General features: G+C 38.6%; 1 protein-coding gene and 1 long non-coding RNA gene across 2 annotated transcripts in view; both read right to left on the reverse strand.

The window, feature by feature from the left end:
* LOC144647139 (beta-glucuronidase-like) overlaps nt 1–16,555 on the reverse strand; it is a 38,216-nt gene extending 21,661 nt beyond the window's left edge. The window contains exons 1-5 of the mRNA XM_078506892.1: nt 16,307–16,555; nt 13,894–14,076; nt 12,441–12,616; nt 11,394–11,739; nt 6,758–6,904 (exon numbers count right to left, since the gene is read on the reverse strand). Of these exons, the coding sequence (XP_078363018.1) occupies nt 6,758–6,904; nt 11,394–11,739; nt 12,441–12,616; nt 13,894–14,076; nt 16,307–16,519 (1,065 nt within the window). The 5' untranslated portion in view covers nt 16,520–16,555. The remainder of the gene's footprint in view (nt 1–6,757; nt 6,905–11,393; nt 11,740–12,440; nt 12,617–13,893; nt 14,077–16,306) is intronic.
* Nucleotides 6–5,187, reverse strand: LOC144647142 (uncharacterized). The gene is made up of 3 exons (XR_013569538.1): nt 4,542–5,187; nt 1,695–1,742; nt 6–104 (listed from the first exon to the last, which is right to left on the reverse strand). It is a non-coding gene; the product is annotated as an uncharacterized LOC144647142 (long non-coding RNA).
* Nucleotides 16,556–19,729: the final 3,174 nt, after the last annotated feature.

Here is a 19,729-nt window from a genome sequence, read left to right on the forward strand (position 1 = left end):
TATTAGTTGTACATGCAATGAAGAAATAATATATTCTGATTGTTCATTTATCTCTCTCTCTGTGTCTGCAACTCTCTGTGGAAATTCTGCTACTCGTGTTAACCCTGAAAAAGGGAAAATAACATCAAATGAATATTTATAATTTTAATTGAATTTATTCAGAACATTATACAGATAGATAAAAAAGAGAGTTATTTTTCCAATTTTTGCATGGGCCAGGGAAAGTGTTTGGGGATACATGTATGTTTAGAACCAAAAAGTCCTTTCAGAGTGAGTGTGTCAGCAAAACCTTTTTTTACCTACTGAAGACACTAATAGTGCTATTAATAAGACCCGGCACATGGCGAGGCTTTGATGAATGTTTTGGGGTGTGAAACACCGGCTTAAGGTGATTCCACGGAATTGCATTGCGCATCCTTGCTGCGCATACGTTTTCGCGTAATTTAGCGCGCGCACGAGCGCGCATGCACACAGAACACTACGAGATTCCCTTCAGCCTACGCTCGGTAGGGAAAGAAATGGTCGTTTTCTCTTAAACAAGCACGGTGACTCCCACTTTTTAATGCATTAATTTAAATGTCATACGGTTGTCTACAATATAACGCGATTTAAAGAAAAGTTTAAAATTCTACATTGAGATATTTTAATTTTAATGCCGTAAAAAACACGTTTTTAGGTAGTGCCGTTAACGTGCGCACAAAGAAAAATCTTTAATTTCTTTCGTTATTTTAATTCCTGTACAATAAGAATAGTTTTTAATATAAGATCAAAGTCTATTTTGTTGAAATAAACTAATACTTTAATGCAAAAATGATTTTTTTTTTAGAAAAAATAGTTCCCCATTTGAATTACTAGGGTTCCTAATATCTACCTCGCGGGTCGTTTATTTACTATAATGCCCATCAATTTTACACAAAAACTAGCGTGGTGACCCCCATTTTTTATTTCATTTTTTTAATGCTCATAACATAATTGTATCCTGGACCAAGTTTCAGAAAATTTTTAATACTCCTTCTATTTCAGTGGAATCACCTTAATTCAAGAGTTCCCTACAAAATGATGTGTCTTTTGAGACTCTTATAATTATTTATCTCTGACAGGTGCTGTTGAAAGTACTGTGATTAAGTCCAGGAAAGCTTACATATTCTCCCTAAAACTTTTATCAGGGATGTAGCTAAGAAAACACTAAGCCGGCTCATCAACAAGCCCAGCTGGCTTTTCTGGCCTAAGCAGCTCTAAAATTTTACTAAGTCTTTGTGTTCACGTAAAATTTCAGCTGAGTTTAAGTTCTATTTCTACATTTGCCTGGTACCACAACAAGACAATTTATGTTAAGTTAGGGCTTGAGCTTATTAGCTATTAAGGTTTAATTAAGGTATTAACAAAAGGAATTCAAACACAACAGGTCAATTTGCACTTCTCCCACAAAATCATTACAAGTATTCCGGTATTTTGTCGGGTCAGGTAGCAGATCTTGTTGGGTCTTTGTCCTCATACCCCTCCTCCACGGTGGGGGAGGGGTGCATTGTATGAACAACGAAAACATTTTTCTTGAACAATAAAAACATTTTATGTACATGTGCTGTTACATATAAATTGTGTATATTAAATTCCTCAATTGAACAAGGATTTTAGGGAAATATACAATGTAAACTTGCCAAGGGGTTAAAACACATACCATTTTAATATCTTACCTGCATCACCAATTTCACTAACTGCACCCCTTGACTGTTTTCCCTGCACTGAAAACAAAATTTATACATATCAAAAACCTGTAAAATTCTTAACTTGCATCCTGGCAAAAAGTATGGAAATCCTAACAGCAAGTTTTAGAAAGACAACAGATTTACCAAAATAAATGATAACTTCAAACTGCATCTTACACCCTCCATAAATACTTCTCACTGAAATTGACCTCAAAAAACTTGTTGTACATGTAAATAAATAATACATGTATGTATTATTTACTTTTAATTATATAATCCTCGAGTCATCGCAGACAGGCGCATTTTGAACTTAATTTTTTCACGATCAAAAACTAATCCTACTTCTCTTGTAGAAAAAAAATTGGCAAAAATATTTGATTTAGTCACTGCTTTAAGTTGGAAAACTTTGAAAGGCTTAAAGAATTGTACGAGTCATGTGCAACCTTCAAAAAAGCAATGCTCATAGCCACAGGGCTAAAAAAGTACCCTCTGATATTGTCTGGGGCAAGTAGATTTTTCTGTCAAGCAATTAATTTTTCATGCCTGTTTGCGTAATAGGTTAAAAGGCCCAGGCAAGTCGTCTACATGTAAATTATACAGTCACAAGTTTACTAAGAAACATAATCATGCACAGTCCTAGGCAAGCAAAATTTGAGAGCTGCTTGTTAACCACAGGGCAATCTGGAATTTATTTTTTTCCAAGCCCTTATCCTACATTATAACTTCAGGATCAGTTTGGTTGTTATAACTTAAGAAAATTTCATGATCTTTCGCATAACATTTTAGAATCTGTGCTATATTCTTTTATGTACCATATTCATTCGATTAAACGCCATGGCGTTTATTTAATTTTTCGTGATTCGAGTGCGGCGTTTATTAGAGGGAAGCGTTTATACGAGGGCAGCGTTCATTTAAAATTCAATTTATTTCTTGTAAACAATAGTATGGTAACTGAACATTTAAATTAAAAAAAAAACACAAACATGTTTTAGTGCATGCCTGAAAAGTCAATTTCAATACCTTAAAACCTTGTTACAATCAAGAAAAATATATTTTTTAGCCTGCTCAAGCTTGATTATTACTTTATTTGCTTTCCAAGTCTGTTATTCGAATGAATGCTGCATCATCATGATGCGGCGTTTATTCGAGGGCGACGTTTATTAATATATTTCTGTTCTAACATGTAGCGCTTATTCGAGGGAGGCGTTTAATCGATTAAATACGGTAAGTTATAAAAAATATGAATAAACTAATCAATTTATTCTGAGAAAGGCTGTAACTCAGAGAAGAAATACAAAACTTTTACAAAACGTTTTCACTCATAACATTCATATGATAAAAATTAAAATAAGGAAAACTACGCAAAGTTCTCAGTGAAAAATAACAGAGGTCATGGAGAAACTATATTTCGCTAAGACTCTCAGCTAGCAATGTCCCCTATACAGTATGGGGCCCAGTTCTCGGCCGGGTCCAGTTCTCGGCCACTTTGTGTTCAACGCGTTTTTTCACGCCTCAGTTGAATTAAAACAAAAAGTTATTTACATCCAGCGATAGACTGATTCTTGTGCTCTAAGTATCGTCAGTTTGATCCTTCAACTCGCTATAGAAAGCTCACACGTCGAGTTTACGCGGAGGTAGGTAAATTTGTTTTCCCGAAATCTTGTTTGTTTACAGCTCCTTGAAATTCTTGGATGCAGCTAAATTCGTATTTTATCCGAAAGCCCCAACCAAAAGAGCTTATTTTTTGCATGTGAAACGTAAAATAATTCAGCTTTCTGCTTAAGTTAACTTTTCGTTGATTCTTTGTATTTTGTTGGTCTTAATTTACTTCGGAATTTTTCCTTGCGACTTTTGCGTATTTGCCAGTTCTCGGCCACCCTGCTCGCTATCACAGCTTAGCGCTTTGGTTTTTAATATAATTTTATCGACTGCAGCCAGAACAAAAGAAAGAAATGTTTTAAAAATAGAGTTCAATTAAATCTCTAAGTTTTGAGCTGACTCTTGTCTATTTCTACAACACCTAACTCTTTCAAGAACTTTCCACTGCAAAGTAATTAAACCATCTAAATGCATTGGTCACACAACACAATTCTGCGGTTTTGCAAGAACCTGCAAATAGGCAAGCAACTAGGCGCGTTAAAACCTTCCTTTCTAAAGTAAAACAAAGCCTCATAAAAATAATTTGCGATCGATATAACATAAATAAGTTTACAGAGTGATTTTATGACTGTGAAAATTGGAAATTACGCATAAGCTTTTTGGTGGCCGAGAACTGGGCCCACAAAAGGAGATTTTATTGTTATTATTGTTCGGGATAATTAATTATTAACCGGTCGATAGCTTTACAACAAAAAGCTGAATAATGTAGAAAGCTCTGGGAGAAATTTCAAGTTTCTTTGGTTATTCTGAGGAAAGAAATACTAGTTTACGTCTAAAGTGGCCGAGAACTGGGCCCCATACTGTATTGCATCTGACTCGACCACATTCTTACAAATTTTCATGTAAATTTTGTTCTCTAGATCTACTTGTTCTGTACTCTTTCCAACGTTTAAAAGTGGTGTGTTCTTCCTACTTCGGTGATTTAACTACAGAATAAACAAATTAACGCGGATAGGAAAAACCAGAATTAAGGTATGCTTTGAATACAACTCGTGTTTAAGACAAAACGAATTTCAGTTCATTATATAAGTCTATGTCCTTGTTTGACATACCGGTACACGACTGAGAGCTAGAACCCAGCTTCGTTTAAAAATGATGTATTAGGTTGAATGCTGGTTAATCTAAATACCAAAGACTTTTCTAATCTGTTAAAAAAAATGAACATCAATAGCTTACCTTGTTTTCGTAAAGGAATGTTGTCTTTGACCGTCTTTGCTTCAAACTCACCAAGAAGCTTGGAAGATTTCCATTTCGATCGGCCACAATCTTTACTCCTCTACTAACTATGGTTGTCATCGCGGGTGAAACGAGGAATATATCAAGAAATAATGTATCTGTAATAAACTGTCTTTAAAACTGAGTCCTTCGTGTGCTTTTCAATTGCTGAGTCTTCATGCTTAGTAGTGAACTCATGCGTACGCTTGGTAAATCAGCATGCTGTGAGATGGTTTCCTGACTTTTCACACAGCGGACATCCTCAAGTTATTCTCCCCTTCATGTAATTCTAACATTGTCAACAAGAGCTAAGAATGATTTTTTTTTCCTCGCGTTTAAAACTTCCTACTATATAAAGCTTAGCTGAGTAGAAATCGTTTTTAAAAAACTTTTTTGCTAAGGCCTTGATAGTAATGATTTTTCCCGCCAAAAGACGCGGGTTGCCACCGGAGCCTAGCTCGTTCCCAGGCCTAATCCGTGCGTACGGACGTACGTACGCGACAACCAAAATTTCTCGGTTCGATAGGATACCATTTGCCCTGTCTGTTTCCTTGTACCCGCATGTTACCAATGGAGCTACGCTACGCGCCTTCGGCGCGTGGGAGCTCCGCTATCATAGACTCTCTGATAATTATTTCTCCTTATCATATATACTCTTAGAATAATGCTTGTTGCCATGGTAACTACCGAGTTTTTTTAGAATGAAAATGTAGAGCCGTTCAAGCTTGAAGAAGTGAACAGTTTAAAATGAAAACGTAGAGCCGTAGAAGCGTACAAATTAGAATAAAAACGTATAGCCCTAGAAGCGTACAGTTTACTATGAAAACGTAGAGCCGTAGAAGCGTACAAATTAGAATAAAAACGTAGAGCCGTAGAAACGTAGACTTTAGAACAAAAACGTAGAGCTGTAGAAGCGTACAGTTTAGAATAAAAACGTAGAGCCATAGAAGCGTACAAATTAGATAAAAACGTATAGCCCTAGAAGCGTACAGTTTACTATGAAAACGTAGAGTCGTAGAAGCGTACAAATTAGAATAAAAACGTAGAGCCGTAGAAACGTAGACTTTAGAACAAAAACGTAGAGCTGTAGAAGCGTACAGTTTAGAATAAAAACGTAGAGCCATAGAAGCGTACAAATTAGATAAAAACGTTGACCCGTAGAAGCGTACAAATTAGAATAAAAACGTAGAGCCGTAGAAGCGTACAAATTAGAAGAAGCGTACCGTTTAAAATGAACACATAGAGCTGTAAAGGGGTACATTTTAGATTGAAAACGTAGAGTAGCAGAAGTGTAGAGTTTAAATTAAAGTTGCTATGACAAAGTGAAGGGTGGGAGGGTGGAGAAACGTGAAGAGCGAAAAATGGTTTCAGAATTGATTCGTTTGCCACTGCCTTGATGGCGTTATTAAATGTAGAAAATCAAATGACCTGAAACAAAGAAAGATGGAGATGTTCTTTGCAGGCGTGATGGTGGCAGCCGTGGCTGAATTTCTTTGGCCACATTTTTTTGAACAGACATAAGTATTTTCTTGTTGGAATGTAGAGGTGAAGAACTCTACGAAAACTTCTATGCCCAAAGTAGCATCTTCTTGATCACATTAAAGATTATGACTTTCTGAACATCAGGAAAACATAAATTTACAGCATTGCCGAGATGCAATGTATTGTTTAGAGGAAATAGCACCTATCGATTCTGTGTTGACTACAGCACATCTAACAAAAGCACAGCCAAGGAAGCCAACATTGTCATAAGGCTAGAAAACATTTACAGGGCCAGGCAGCTTAAATAAATAAATCAAATCAACTTTTTTTTCGAGGGTTGGTGTTTGTGCTTCCTCGGTTCGTGTTGTTTTTTTTTTTTGGGGGGGACGCGGAAACGAGGAAAAAACCCTGGGGGGGGCGCGCCCCCCCCCCCCCCCCCCCCCCCCCCCACTTCACACACTTATCGTTTCATCATTAAAGTAAGTTCGTTAGTCCCAACAAGGTAGCATTCAATCTGTGCTAATGGCACTAAAATGACATGGTTGAAGTATTTATTAATTAATTTATTAATTAATAAATAATTTATATTAATTTTTATACAGAGAATTTTACACAAAGAATGGTAAGAACAAATACAATGGAAACCACAAAATCATGCCACTACATGTAAATCAGATTTCCAAAAATCAACTTACATCAGAATCTTCATGCTTGCCAAATCCTTTGAAGTAGAATGATTCATTGTTTATGAGAAACTTTGTTCCCTTAACCTCAACTGATCTAATGCCCACAGGCAAATGGTAGATGTCATCCACTTCTGGTGAAACTGAATGTGTTGTCACCTGACAAGAAACAGTTAAAACGCACAAGTCAGAGGTTGAACTGGAAATTTAAAGGTCTTCTTACTGGTTGTACTAGCTTGGAAAACTTGAACTTATGTAATAACCTCCCCCTTTCTGAAAAGTTCCTTTATTTTAGGTTACATATGCCAGAATTGTAAATATTTTGGGAGAATGTAGAGGCTGATCACTGACTGAAAGGGATAACATGATAAGAACATAAATATGGTGATAACTGGAAGAGCACAAAAATACAAAATACAGTGCAAAACCATACAGGCTGACTTAGATGTCTTCAACATAGGAAAGTTTCATATCAAATTTAAACAAACTGTAAAAAAATTAAAATTTTAAATGCAACCCTCGATCAAGAAATACTGCTATTTAATAGCTTTTGATTTCAATAGGTTATCAACATACCAACTGAACCCTTACACTTCCTGAATGTTTTATTTTCTTTTCTTTTGGAACTGTAATTTGGAAGGCAGGTTGGCCTAAATTAAGGTTGCTCCTGAATGCTAATGATCCAAAGGTTGTTTGAGGTTGCCCACTGTCCTTATGGTGTTTTATAACCAACTTGGGTGATTGTCTATGAGAGGGTGACCCTATTCGGCGGAATGGCGGAATGGCGGAATGACGGAACGGCACGCGGAATGGCGGAATATTCTAAAACACGGAATGACGGAATATCCTAAAACACGGAATGACGGAATATCCTAAAACAGCGGAATGACGGAATATCCTAAAACGCGGAATTATGAAACATTAAAAAAGAAACAACAACAGCAACAAAAACAAACAAACACAATTCCATCCACGACATGTCAGTATCTGTTATTAAGCAAGTTGCTGGACCGGCGGCCCAAAGACGAAGGGAGGAGATGAGGAGGAGATGATGATCACTTACAAGACACTAGCCCCTAGTGGCATGAACATTGACTTAAAATTCTAAATTCATATTTGTATTCTCAGACTAATATTCTGATGTTCATTTAAATTTTTGTCATGTGCGCTGAGCGCGCGCGCAATCTCGCGCTCTGTTTATTTTTAAACGACGCGCACGCAAGAAATTTAACGTACGATCAAGCGTTCCATTTAAGACATCACATTTACACTGACGAAGGGGTTTCCCCGAAACGTCTGTTTTAAAAAAAAACTATTTTGCACTCCAAGAACACTTATTGGACACTAAAAGGAAAATTTTAACTACTAACTTTCTCAGACAGCGATTATAAAGGCTAAGAATGTCGCTAATAATGATTCAGGTTCTTTAACTTGTGGATATTCGTTGCGGTGACAGAGAAACCAAGTTGTTTACGAGAGGGGCTTAGCAGTTGAAAACCAGTAAACACTTAATATATTCCTTAAAATGACGGGTTCTTTATATATCTTCTTAATCGTTCGAGGACATCGATCTGGAGCCGGGATTTCGTGGTAGGATATCGAGTAATCAAGTGAGGATTTCGTTAATTTACAGAAGACGTTCTCGCCCCGTTCGAGACAATGAAACGTACAAAGCCGAGGTACGTAAACGAAGCCGTTATAAAATAACTATTCAAAGTGGCTAGGAGCCACTAAACTCGGAAAATTTATTATGAAACAAGAATCGAAAACAACAAACTGACAAATAGAGATTTGCTAAAACAAATGATGTTAAACTTTCCACTATTCAGTTTACTTCACTAGCTTAGTTTCATTGTCATCTAGCTGCTCATCGAGAGCAGACGAAGGGCAAGTGATAGAGTTCCCATCAGTTGCAAATTTTTTCTTTCTTTTTATATTTCCTTTTTGTTTTTTGAAGGTTAGGCAAAATAATAATATCATTAGAAAAATTAAGTTTTGTCTATTCAAGAAAACTGACATTAGTACAATATTTCGGCTGGTAGTTAAGCATGCATGTACCGTTTATCGGCTATATAAAGCCGAGACCCTAGACTTTTAGTTTTTGGAACCAGTTAGACTCTGACAAAAAATAAACCCAAATCACTCGGCTATAAGCCGACCCAATTTTTCCTTCAAACTTTAAAACAATCCACGTGCAGCGAGCCAGTCAACATATTCGTTAAAGGATCCTAGTCAACCATGATGCTTTGCGCGTTTCAAAAGCCAAATCCGCCATTTTATATGCCATCTAGTTTCGAGCGATTTCAAATCAATCCATGTGCATCCTCGCGTACACAGTATATTCACATCTTAAACTACCATCAAAGTCTGAAATAATTGTCTGCACTTCTTTTGAGCGTTTTTTTATTGTTTTTTAATTTGCCGCTAAATTTGTTTGTAAGTGAGATGCCTGATTCTTGCGTTTTGCGGGTGCGCACCAACCAAACAAAGAGAATTTGTGGCAAGCACGTTGACCTCTGGAAACAAAATCAACATAGTCTGCATCAAAGAGCGCTAAGTTAGAGCTCTTGACACACACAATTTAGCGACTTTAGTTTCACATTTGCATATGCGAAAGCACTCAAGTGCGGACAGATACGAAAATTTTGACTTGAAAGAACAATCTAAAAGGAAAAAAGGAACACAAATACTTTATAACATGAAAAAGATTGAATAGTAGCTAAGATTTTCTCTGAGCACTAGAACGGAGGGAATAGAGTCCGTCGGGGAACAAATTGAAGTGATTGCTTCGACGCTCTCATTTTGCCCTGCGCGTTTGACAACGGAGAACCAAAAATTCTGTCTCAGGTGCCTGGACACACTTTTCATTAATAGGTTTGACATTTGATTTTGTTCCTTCTGGAGAATTTAAGTTTCAGTGAAAACTTAAGCGCGTTCCGATGTAAACAATAACAGACGCGCGCGCTGCATCACGGTTGACTATGTAATTGAAAAACAACAAAACACTGATAAAGAATGAAATATTTAGAACGTACAGCGTGACCATCACCTGAGTCAGAATCCTATCTCAACAATCACGCATTCTTCTAAGAATTAGCGGTCGATCATCATGCCAGCACTGTTTCACAATACCTTCATGAAAGTGTTGCCGAGGAAGAGAAGTTAGAAAATGCAAATCGCCAGAGAATAGGGATGATCAGTATCTCAACGCGCGTTAAAGAAGAAAGGTGATTTCACAAAAGAAAGTGCTTACAAGCTTGTCAAATTTGAGTGGAAGGTGTAGTCGCGAAAAGACACAGTGACGATGTTCGGTGGGAGGATAGTTGTGTCGCAGCGAGACTGACCCTATAGATGTTGAAGGAAAAAAAGAAAGAAAGTTCAGATAAAGAGGTTAACCGGGACTCCCGTTTCAAAAGACGAAAGAGGAAAAAAGGCGAGGAGACGACGAGAGACAAAGAGGACACCTCGTTGCCACTAGAGCCGCCAAGAGAAGCCGGATGCGCCTCGGAGATGTCCATCTTCTAGACCGACGTCGGCGATCCCCAATGATTTTCCAGTTCAGTAAGTGATAGTGTGTACCAAAGCGAGCGTCAGCACAATGTGTGGAACGCTGAAGAGAAAAACAGAAAAAAAAGGCAAAAGAAGAGTTGAACCAGCCCCTACTGAAATAAAAAATGAAAGTGGACAGGACGAGGAAGGGGGGAGGAAGCCCAAATAATGAAAGGAAGGGTGAGGCGAGCTGGGGTCGCGGCGGGTACGCGTTACCAAAAATACCGCAGCAGAAAAAAGGCCGGCCGTCTCCCGAACAGGGTATGTAGAAAGAGCGCGTAAATCAGAAGTTAAGTAGTATAGACGTGAACACCTAACCAGATTCTTCTATGAGTCTTTCTCGTCTTGGGACTGATACAAGGAAGCACCAGCTCTCGTCCGATCGCCGAAGTTAGCCCTGTTGGTTGGGGTTAGTACTTGGAGGGTGAAACCGAAACCCTTTTTTTTTAGTTGAACATATTAGGCCTCTTTTCGTACCTCGATTTTCGTTTCTTATCACTCGATATCCTACCAGAAATCGGCTCAGATCGATTCAAAAGAAGATAAGAACCGTCTGGATAGTGTTTCTGTTTCCTGCTAGCCCTCTCGTAACAACTTGTTTCTCTCATCGATCACAAGAGAACTGTCTAGCCCTGCTTTCGCTCTAGAGTTATTAATTTCTTTGTTTTTTTTTTTGTTGCTGTTGTTGCTTCTTTTTTAATGTTTCATAATTCCGCGTTTTAGGATATTCCGTCATTCCGAGTTTTAGGATATTCCGTCATTCCGTGTTTTAGGATATTCCGTCATTCCGTGTTTTAGGATATTCCTTCATTCCGTCATTCCGCCATTCTGCCGAATAGGGTCACCCCTATGAGACAAGATATTTCATTTATCCCACACAGCATAAGAAAGCACAAAAGTGAGCAGCTCCTGGTGTTTGAAAATGCTTTATGACTTTCACTTTCCTCGTACACACACTGTCCTAAATTATCCGAAAGGGGAGCTCATTACAAGTTCGTCTGGAGTAAATGGTTCAGTCATTTTACATGCCCACACACACCCATGACCCATGCTACCACATGCTGTGAGATGACAACTTCTGTGTATTCATTACGCACACCTTCAGTGAGTAGAGGCATGCTGGTTGATCACTCATTCCAATTGGCCACCAAAGCTTTGGATTCTTAACAACCAGTGTTCCTTCAAAGAGGTGAGAACCTTGTGCTGAGGCTACCACGTTGCCGTCCTTGTCCACAAGTTTATAATTCATTGACACATTCACCGGTCGTGAGGAAGACACTGTGCTAGAAAACTTGACCACACCCTCCTGATCTGAGTGGCTTGTTGTTATGGTGATGTCTGACAGATACACAACAGGGGTGGTGTACAGCTTGACAGGACGATGAATACCGGCATAGTTGAAAAAGTCAAAGTCAGTTTCTTGAATAAAATATCCTGGAGGATACCTGAAATCAGATCGTCAGATAGCTCCTCAATGTGTACATTGATATGGGAGATCATAAGAGAATTAGTGCTTACCTTAAAAGTTGTTGAATTATAGTCTGGGAGTAAATTAACAGTAAAGAAATAAAATACACAATTTTAAGTGAAACAGGTTAAATTAGGTTAGGTTATATGTTGCCATAAGTTCCATCAGGAACTCACCAGCCAAGTTAGACAGAATAATCCAGTACAAGGTCAATATGTTGCCATGAGTTCCATCAGGAACTGACACCAGCCAAGTTAGACAGAATAATCCAGCACAAGGTCAATATGTTGCCATGAGTTACATCAGGAACTCACCAGCCAAGTTAGACAGAATTATCCAGCACAAGGTAAATATGTTGCCATCAGGAACTCACCACCCAAGTTAGACAGAATAATCCAGCACATTAAGGTCAATATGACTTTAAAAGTTTGGCAATGATTATTTCTCCCTAGGCAACTCTTGTCAGAATAAAATATCATGAGATGATTTGTTAACAGATATTGCATGACGGCGCTGGACCAGATCTCATACCTTATCCTTATCAGAACAATTGCAACACAAAGAAAGAAGAATGCAACCGAAAACTTGACTCGGCTAAGCCAGAGTAATAATTTTGGAATTCCCAGTGCGTAGTGTCATCTTGTCCTGTCCTCTGACACTCTCTAGGTCTGTACTTACCTATCCCCATCTACAAGATATTTAATTTCCCCAGGGGGTAGGGTAGAAGGTGTCAATGTGTTGTTCACTGCTGCTGTGATTCTGTTAACTTTATCATAGGATAACAATGATGAGACATCTGCTTCAAATGGCAAATGACCTCCAGAATGGGTCATCACTTCTTTGCCATTTAGCCACTGAAAATCAAAACAAAATAAAGTAACTAAGAATACTTGGTGACATTACGTTCACAGACCAAAATTATAGAATAACTGTAGAATTTCACTCTTAGTGGTCAGACTGGCGGCCGCACATGATCAAACCACGGGCATTTACCATTTGTCATGAAAAACGTGAATTTCCGATTGAAAAGTTAAAATTAATGGTACAGCTCATTCCAGCTAGTGAAAAGTTTCTGGAAAAAATTGAAGTCCTCAAACATATTCCCTTTTTTCCATTCCAGCCAAAATTACTGGAAAACCTATGTACCATTTGTTAAACCATGCCTCACACAGGAATTTAGCAGTACCATTAGGACCATTCCATTGCGACTGGTTTTTCCATGCAAATGGTAAATAACCCGGACTAGTGGAGCCGTAATCTCGTTCCCAGATCTCGTGGGTAGACGAGCCAGAAAGCAAGATCTGGTCAAATCCGATTTGTACCATGTGATTGCCTGTCAGAAATGGGGCAGGCGAGTCAATTGCGCATACCCAAGACAATTCTAAGAAAATGGCAATCAAATGAATAACCAATGCTCAGCCAAATGAAAAAGGAATGCTTTACCATTCTCGTCTTTCCTGGAATAATATCTACCAGAGTATTTAACTAAAGAATAAAGCAGAAGGCAATCTTGAAAGCTTTAGTTCGGGTAAAAATATTTATTTGATTTCAACAAAGTTGTTCATTCCGCGGTTACATGCAATGACTAGACATGTCTAATTTGATCGGGTAACGTAATCGAACGCAAATATTCGTACAGCAGATTCTCTATTGTTAAACATCATTATTCGTTAGAAATAGCTTCATAATGCTATGAAGAACTAAAAAGAAAACTTCTTGACTTCTGAGGCCAACTGTAAACAACGAAACATCCCAAAAATGAATGTATTATGATTGCGTGCACAATCTCTAATTTGCATATAAAACAGACATTGAATTCCCTTGGGGCCGCATCGCACGTCATATTTTAGCCCTGTAACAGCCATGTTTTGAAACAGCCAATCAAAAAAATTGAATTTTCTTACTTGACTAGATCTCGCCTTCTGGCTCGTCTACCTGCAAGATCTGGGAATGAGATTAACGGAGCCGTTTTGAGAAGAATTTAGCAGTGCCACTGGAACAGTTCCATTCTGACCTGTTTTTTTATGCAAATGGTTAATGCGCCATGTGTATGTGTATTGATGGGTGTTGGGTAGTTGGATTGTAAATGAAATGTTTTAAAGACAATCACAAAGAGTATAATGAAACCTACCACCATGGTGTTATAATGAGCACTCTCAAAACGGAGAACAACCCTGATTTGGTCTGATTTCCATGTCTTTGGAGCATAAACCTCCCTGTCATACCACACCCAACCAATGAAGTCCCTCAAGGCCCTGTCCTGTGTGATGTCATTGTAGCTTGATGGCACAGGCATAGGAATGACTTCACCTGTCTGAAATGATACAAAATGGCGACTCAACTGTTTGAAAAAAATAGTGGTAGTAACTGTAAGTCCGCCTCGTCCCCAGTCGTCCCCGGCTAATTTGAATGTGACGTCACCCGTCAAGCTTGTCGCACTCGGTTCCAGTCCTCCTCCGCTCACTCGCATAGCGCGGTATGGCCTGGGTAAGAGGCTGACTGTAAGTTACAAAAGATGCAGCACTGCACATGACTGCACACAGGGATATTTTCTGAAATCGCCCAATGACATGGAAAGACAATGACGAAATGCTTTGAGAAGACTGGCCCTAGGCCGGATTTGTTTTGCCAACTTCGTTCCCAGGGCCTCCTAAAAATGGTGGGTGCTCAGACAAGTAGCGTGTGTGAAATCTGTTCGAGGTTGCTATGCCAATCGATAGCAATCTATGAACGGTTTTTGTGTGGTTATTGATTGATCATCAATTGACCAATACCAATCGATACTAATTAACTAATTTTATCGATTGATATCGATTGATTGATTGGTTTTCCGATCATTAATTTCCATCCATTGGATACCCCTTGGGCCCGGGGGGGGGGGGGGGGGGTACTCCCATAAATTTCGGATAGGGGTGTGCCGCCAAGGTTCTTAAACCCTGACCCTATTTAAGGATAAAGAAAGCGATAATTCATACATTTTTTAAGGCGCAAAACCGAAAAATGACACCCTATAGGTGGTTTTCACTGTCACGCCGAGAAAAAAAAAAAAAAAAAATATTAATAAAAAAAAAAAAAAAATTATTATGTTTTTTAAAATTTTATTTTTTTTTTTTTTTTTTTTTTTTTTTTTTTTTTTTTTTTTTTTTTTTTTTTTTTTATTAATATTTTTCATTTATTTTTTGTGGTGTGTGTAGAGGTGGTTTTGTGCCCCCCTCTGGGTCCCGCGTGGGAAGTGAAAAATAATTTTTTTTTTTTCCACAACACAAAATATAAATAAAAATAAAAATATTCTAAATTTAATTTAATTATTTTTTTTTTTTTTTTTTTTTCTCTCTGCGCCGCATTAGTCATATAAAAAACTATATAAAAAAAATCAAAAAAAAAAAAGAAACAAAAAAAAAAAATAAAAAAAAAAATATATAAAAAAATATAAAAACAACGGCAAAAAAAAACGCGGGCTGATAGTAAATTAAAAAAAAAAAAAAATTCAAGGGGAGGAGAAGTGTTCCGTGACGACCCAAATAACGGCTAACCGCACACGGCAAGACACAAATCTTTACAAAATCGCTTTACTAACACCTGAACAGAAAATTCAGTTTTAAGAAACCTTTTTTTTCGTTTAGCTGGGCGTTTATTTTAGCTAATAGAATTTAGGTACACTATCTAAGGATCACACCGGGAACACATTGCCAAAAGGAGCAAAAATGATACCCTATTAAAGGACCGAGAACCTCAGAAACCATACCCTATCGGGCGGCACATACCTATATAGGCCACATATGGGAGTACCCCCCCCCCCGGGCCCCTTGGGATACCCCGGGTTATAATTCTTGGTTTTCGCGTGATGTCATCAAAATTCTAAAACCCAGAATTGCAAGACCCCTGACATTTTATCCTTCACTGGCTATCAGACGCCCTTAATATGTATCTTGTTGAAGGTTTTTAGCTCGATAGCATTCGCCGCCTTTAAGATAGAGCATTTTGAATTTTGGAGTTTCACGCCACAGGAGATCAAAGATGGGCGCCAGAAGGCTGTCACGTTTTCTTTAAAAAACGCCTCATCCTGCAATTTTAACAATCTGAACAGTTGAGGTTTTGCGAGAAGTGTTTATGTGAATGTCTACTTGTTCAGGAGGGTGTTCTGACCGCTTTTTGTAGCATAATTTAATGCCAGATGTTTTTATTGATTTCCGGCCGCAATGTTGGAGCCCAAGCAGTTGAGCCACTGTATTGCTCTCTAAATTTGGTGAAACATTTTGACGGATAACTCGAGTACGGAATAACGAACAGACCTGAGACTTTGGCAAGTAGTTTATATTGTAGTTTTCTACAACCTGTTGTAGTTTTTACTCAATAGTTTTGAATTTATTTTTTCGCGGCGTGACAGTGGCGTGACAGTGAAAAACAGCTCATTTAAAATGTTGGTGGATTTCGTAAACAAGCTAAAGATCCCGACAAGAAGCTAATATAAAGGGCGTGCAACCCCACAAATCAGATTTCCTGGCGATTTTTATAATCCATCCCGTATGATATCAACTTCCTACCTGCCAAAGAGGTTTAGCAAACCAGCTCTGTTCGAACCCGGCGTTCCTGTTTGCAGACATATCTGCTCGGAAATTCCAAAATCCGCTCAAATCCTTCACTTCTCGACTGTCGGAATCTCTTGGAAATAGCATGCCTGGTAACTTAGCCTTGGTAGTGCTAACAGGAAGGTGAAAGCACGAAAAAACCGCAATAAAAGCCAACATCAACTCCATTGCCACCCTACGAGCAGAGCCCTTTCTTTTGCTCGCAGGGTGCTTTCTGCGTACTGAACCACAGGCTTACCATCCTCTGTTTGTGAGGTCACAGCTTGCCCATATGAATATTTAAGTTTCCTATTAAAATCAGCTTTGTAATAAAATGCGATTAGACTAAATATTTTCGCAACAGTAACAAATTGGTAAAAAGACGTTAACTGTACTGTGCTAAAATAAATGTTAGCCTCGGTGTGAGTTAACAAAACACGTTTGCCGTTCATTGCACATAAACCAGCAAATCTTTAATACGATTATACGAGCTCAGCCAGCTCCCTTTGCAAGGAGCCTTTAATATTTGGACCAGGTTCAAATCGATGTTACATGGATGAATTTTATTTGCTAAAAAGCTTGACTGTAAAAAGCGCCTGCAGAATTTGCGGAAGGCACGAAATCTATTTGCGCATTTCGCTGAAAAAAAAACCGCGCTAGAATGTGGTCTAATTTGTAGTCCAGATTTAAAAATGACCCGCTGTCTGTTGCCCGCCTTTCCCTACAATCACCAATTTAATTCTACCAACTCTCAACTGCGTCGTTCTGTTGCTATTGATTGTCTTTTTGCTTCAACTTTTCCCGCCTTCTCCAGCCGTCTAGTTCACTCAGCACAAGAGATGACTTTGAATTGCCGAGGCCTAAGTTACAATGTTTATCTTTAAAATTTGGCGGCGTGTCGGCGTAAACAAATTTTCTATTGTAAATAATAAAGATGGTAAATTTCAAGCTCGCTAATAAATAGTGAAGAAATTATTCAACATGACACGAGCGTGGGACAAAGAAATCCCGTCGGGGACTCAGATCTGTCCCACGCGTCTGTGATCTCACAAACCGCGAACCCAATACTACAGAGATGATCGACAGCAGACCAGAGAGGGACGCGTGTCACAACAACCAGAAAGGCCCAGCTCAACAACGAGTCCCGAGCTCAGTTGGTAGAGCGCCCAACCGGTATCTGGGAGGCCATGGGTTCGATCCCGACGGGGACTCAGATTTTTCTTTTCCCACGCTCGTGTCATGTTGAATAATTTCTTCACAAATTTTCTATTGTTGGTAAATATTTTATCTCAACTGCGGGTAAATGTATGGAGAACTCAGTCGAGATTCAACCCATTTAGAAACACATTCGCAATTCTTCCTTCGTCAAGTCTGCACAGCTCGAGGTCCTGGATTTCGTCCGACACCCAATCCGTACTGTCGCCCATCTACAGTTACACGGACACGCTCGGGGCGTCGTTTAGTGTGCGTTATAGTGGGGTGTGAGGAAAAAAGTGCTGTTAAGATGCATTTAATAACATAGACTGTGACGAGCTTATCAACAGTAATGAAACTACTTAGTAGTCGTTGGGTATGGAGAATGACAATCTCTCCTAAGGATTCGTTTGTGAGCAACAGACTGCAATTTTACATGAGAAGTTCATGGTGTCCGCTTTATCGAGAGTTAAAACAATAAAATTGTTCTTTTGGTAGCACGAAAGTGTCCGTAATTCCGTAATAGCGAGAGTCCGTAATAGCGAGGAGTCATTTTTAAGTCAAACCTCTATAACTATCTTCTGGGATCTAGATTTTGTCTGTAATAACGAGTGTCCGTAATAGCGGGGTGTCCGCAAGGCGAGAGTTGACTTGAAATGGATTTCAACACAATTTTTGAGTTCCTGGAACGCTTAGCTTCACGTATCTCAGTATCTGCCTGACAGACAAACTGAGCCAACGTAAGTTGAGTTGACCCGAAAACTACTCGGTTCCGTACACTTTATTGTAGCCGGCCGTTCTGAGTCTAAGAATCTCCACCAAAAATGCTTAGCCTTTCAGCGTAGCTTCCATTCTTGTGAGGGGGGGGGGGGGGGGGGGGGGGGGTTTGGGGGGGGGGGGTTCGCTTTGGAAAATAAATATTTATAAGCTGCCATCTTATTCGGTATAAAAAGGCACTGACTAAACTTTTTCTTCTCGTATACACAGAACGGCGAGTCTACATGATAAGCCTACGTATTCCTTAGTCATGTTTACGGAAGGTTTTAGGGTGGGGGTTGTGGCAGATCCCTATGCTAGTATGTTCCTTGGAAAACTGAGGTAATTTCCATTTACCTAATGGAAGTGCCAAATACGGTACATTTTTACTGTTCGGGAAGTTGTGGATTAAGTTGGAGAGGGAATCCTCTCGGCTAAATGTATAGCTCGAATGTAATACAGTAAAAACCCGCGTGTAAGAACCTACTTTTTTCCGGCAGAGTTTGATTCGGTGACTATTTTCACTTTCATAGTAAAACTGGCAAGGTTTTTATATCTTTTTCTATTCAGGCGTCTTGGCACCATGATGGAGTTTGGCAAAACAGGTTCTTGTATTATGGGGTACTTATTGACAGTTTAGGCTAAGTAGGTTCTTAATCTCTACAGCGAAGACATTGTTGTTGATTATCAGAAAATAGTAAAATCTGGTCTGCTCTTCATTTTAAATAGATATTAATGTACCCATGTTGCCAAAAGACCAACAACATTAACAAATTGATCAATGCTACAGTAAAAAATATATATAAATCATTTTAATAAATAATTAAACCCCACATTTAAGAACCTGTTGGAATTTGTTTGGCTAAACAAGTTCTTATATTTTGGGGTATTAAAAAAGCAAATTTCTGCCAGAAGGTTCTTAAATCCCTAGGTTCTTACACGCGGATTTTTACTGTATTACTCGAAAACTTACTAGCATAGAGACTTTTTATATTTTTTTCCTTTCCTTTCACTAAGACCTGACAGTCTCTGTTTCTGCCACAGTTTTCGGTGCCAAACAAGCTTTTTTTAAAGGATGCCTCACAGAAAAAGGTAGAAGAAAAGATACCCAAAGCCGGAACGCCTGGCAAAAAACCATGGGGGATGAAATAAACTGAGAAGGCTGGTTTTACGTAGAGTCAGCTTAAGATGAAGAGAACCGTTCAGCAAATTAGTTTCTGACGGTCTATCTAATAAACGTTAATTTGTTCCAGACTTTGAATTTTATTTTGGAAAGCTTAATTTTTTATTATTTACAAAGTCTTACTTTTTACATTCTCATGCTCAATTTGTTAAGTTAACTAGGCTGAAGGATGTTACAACAATGCCTGGTTTATTTATCTTGTGCTCCCCAGAAGCGCGCGAAAAATTGCAAATTAAGACGACAAATCAGAGTAATAGAGCAGTTTT

This window comes from Oculina patagonica, chromosome 3 (genome assembly GCF_052425735.1).
Source record: "Oculina patagonica isolate OP01 chromosome 3, crgOcupat, whole genome shotgun sequence".
NCBI lineage: Eukaryota > Metazoa > Cnidaria > Anthozoa > Scleractinia > Oculinidae > Oculina > Oculina patagonica.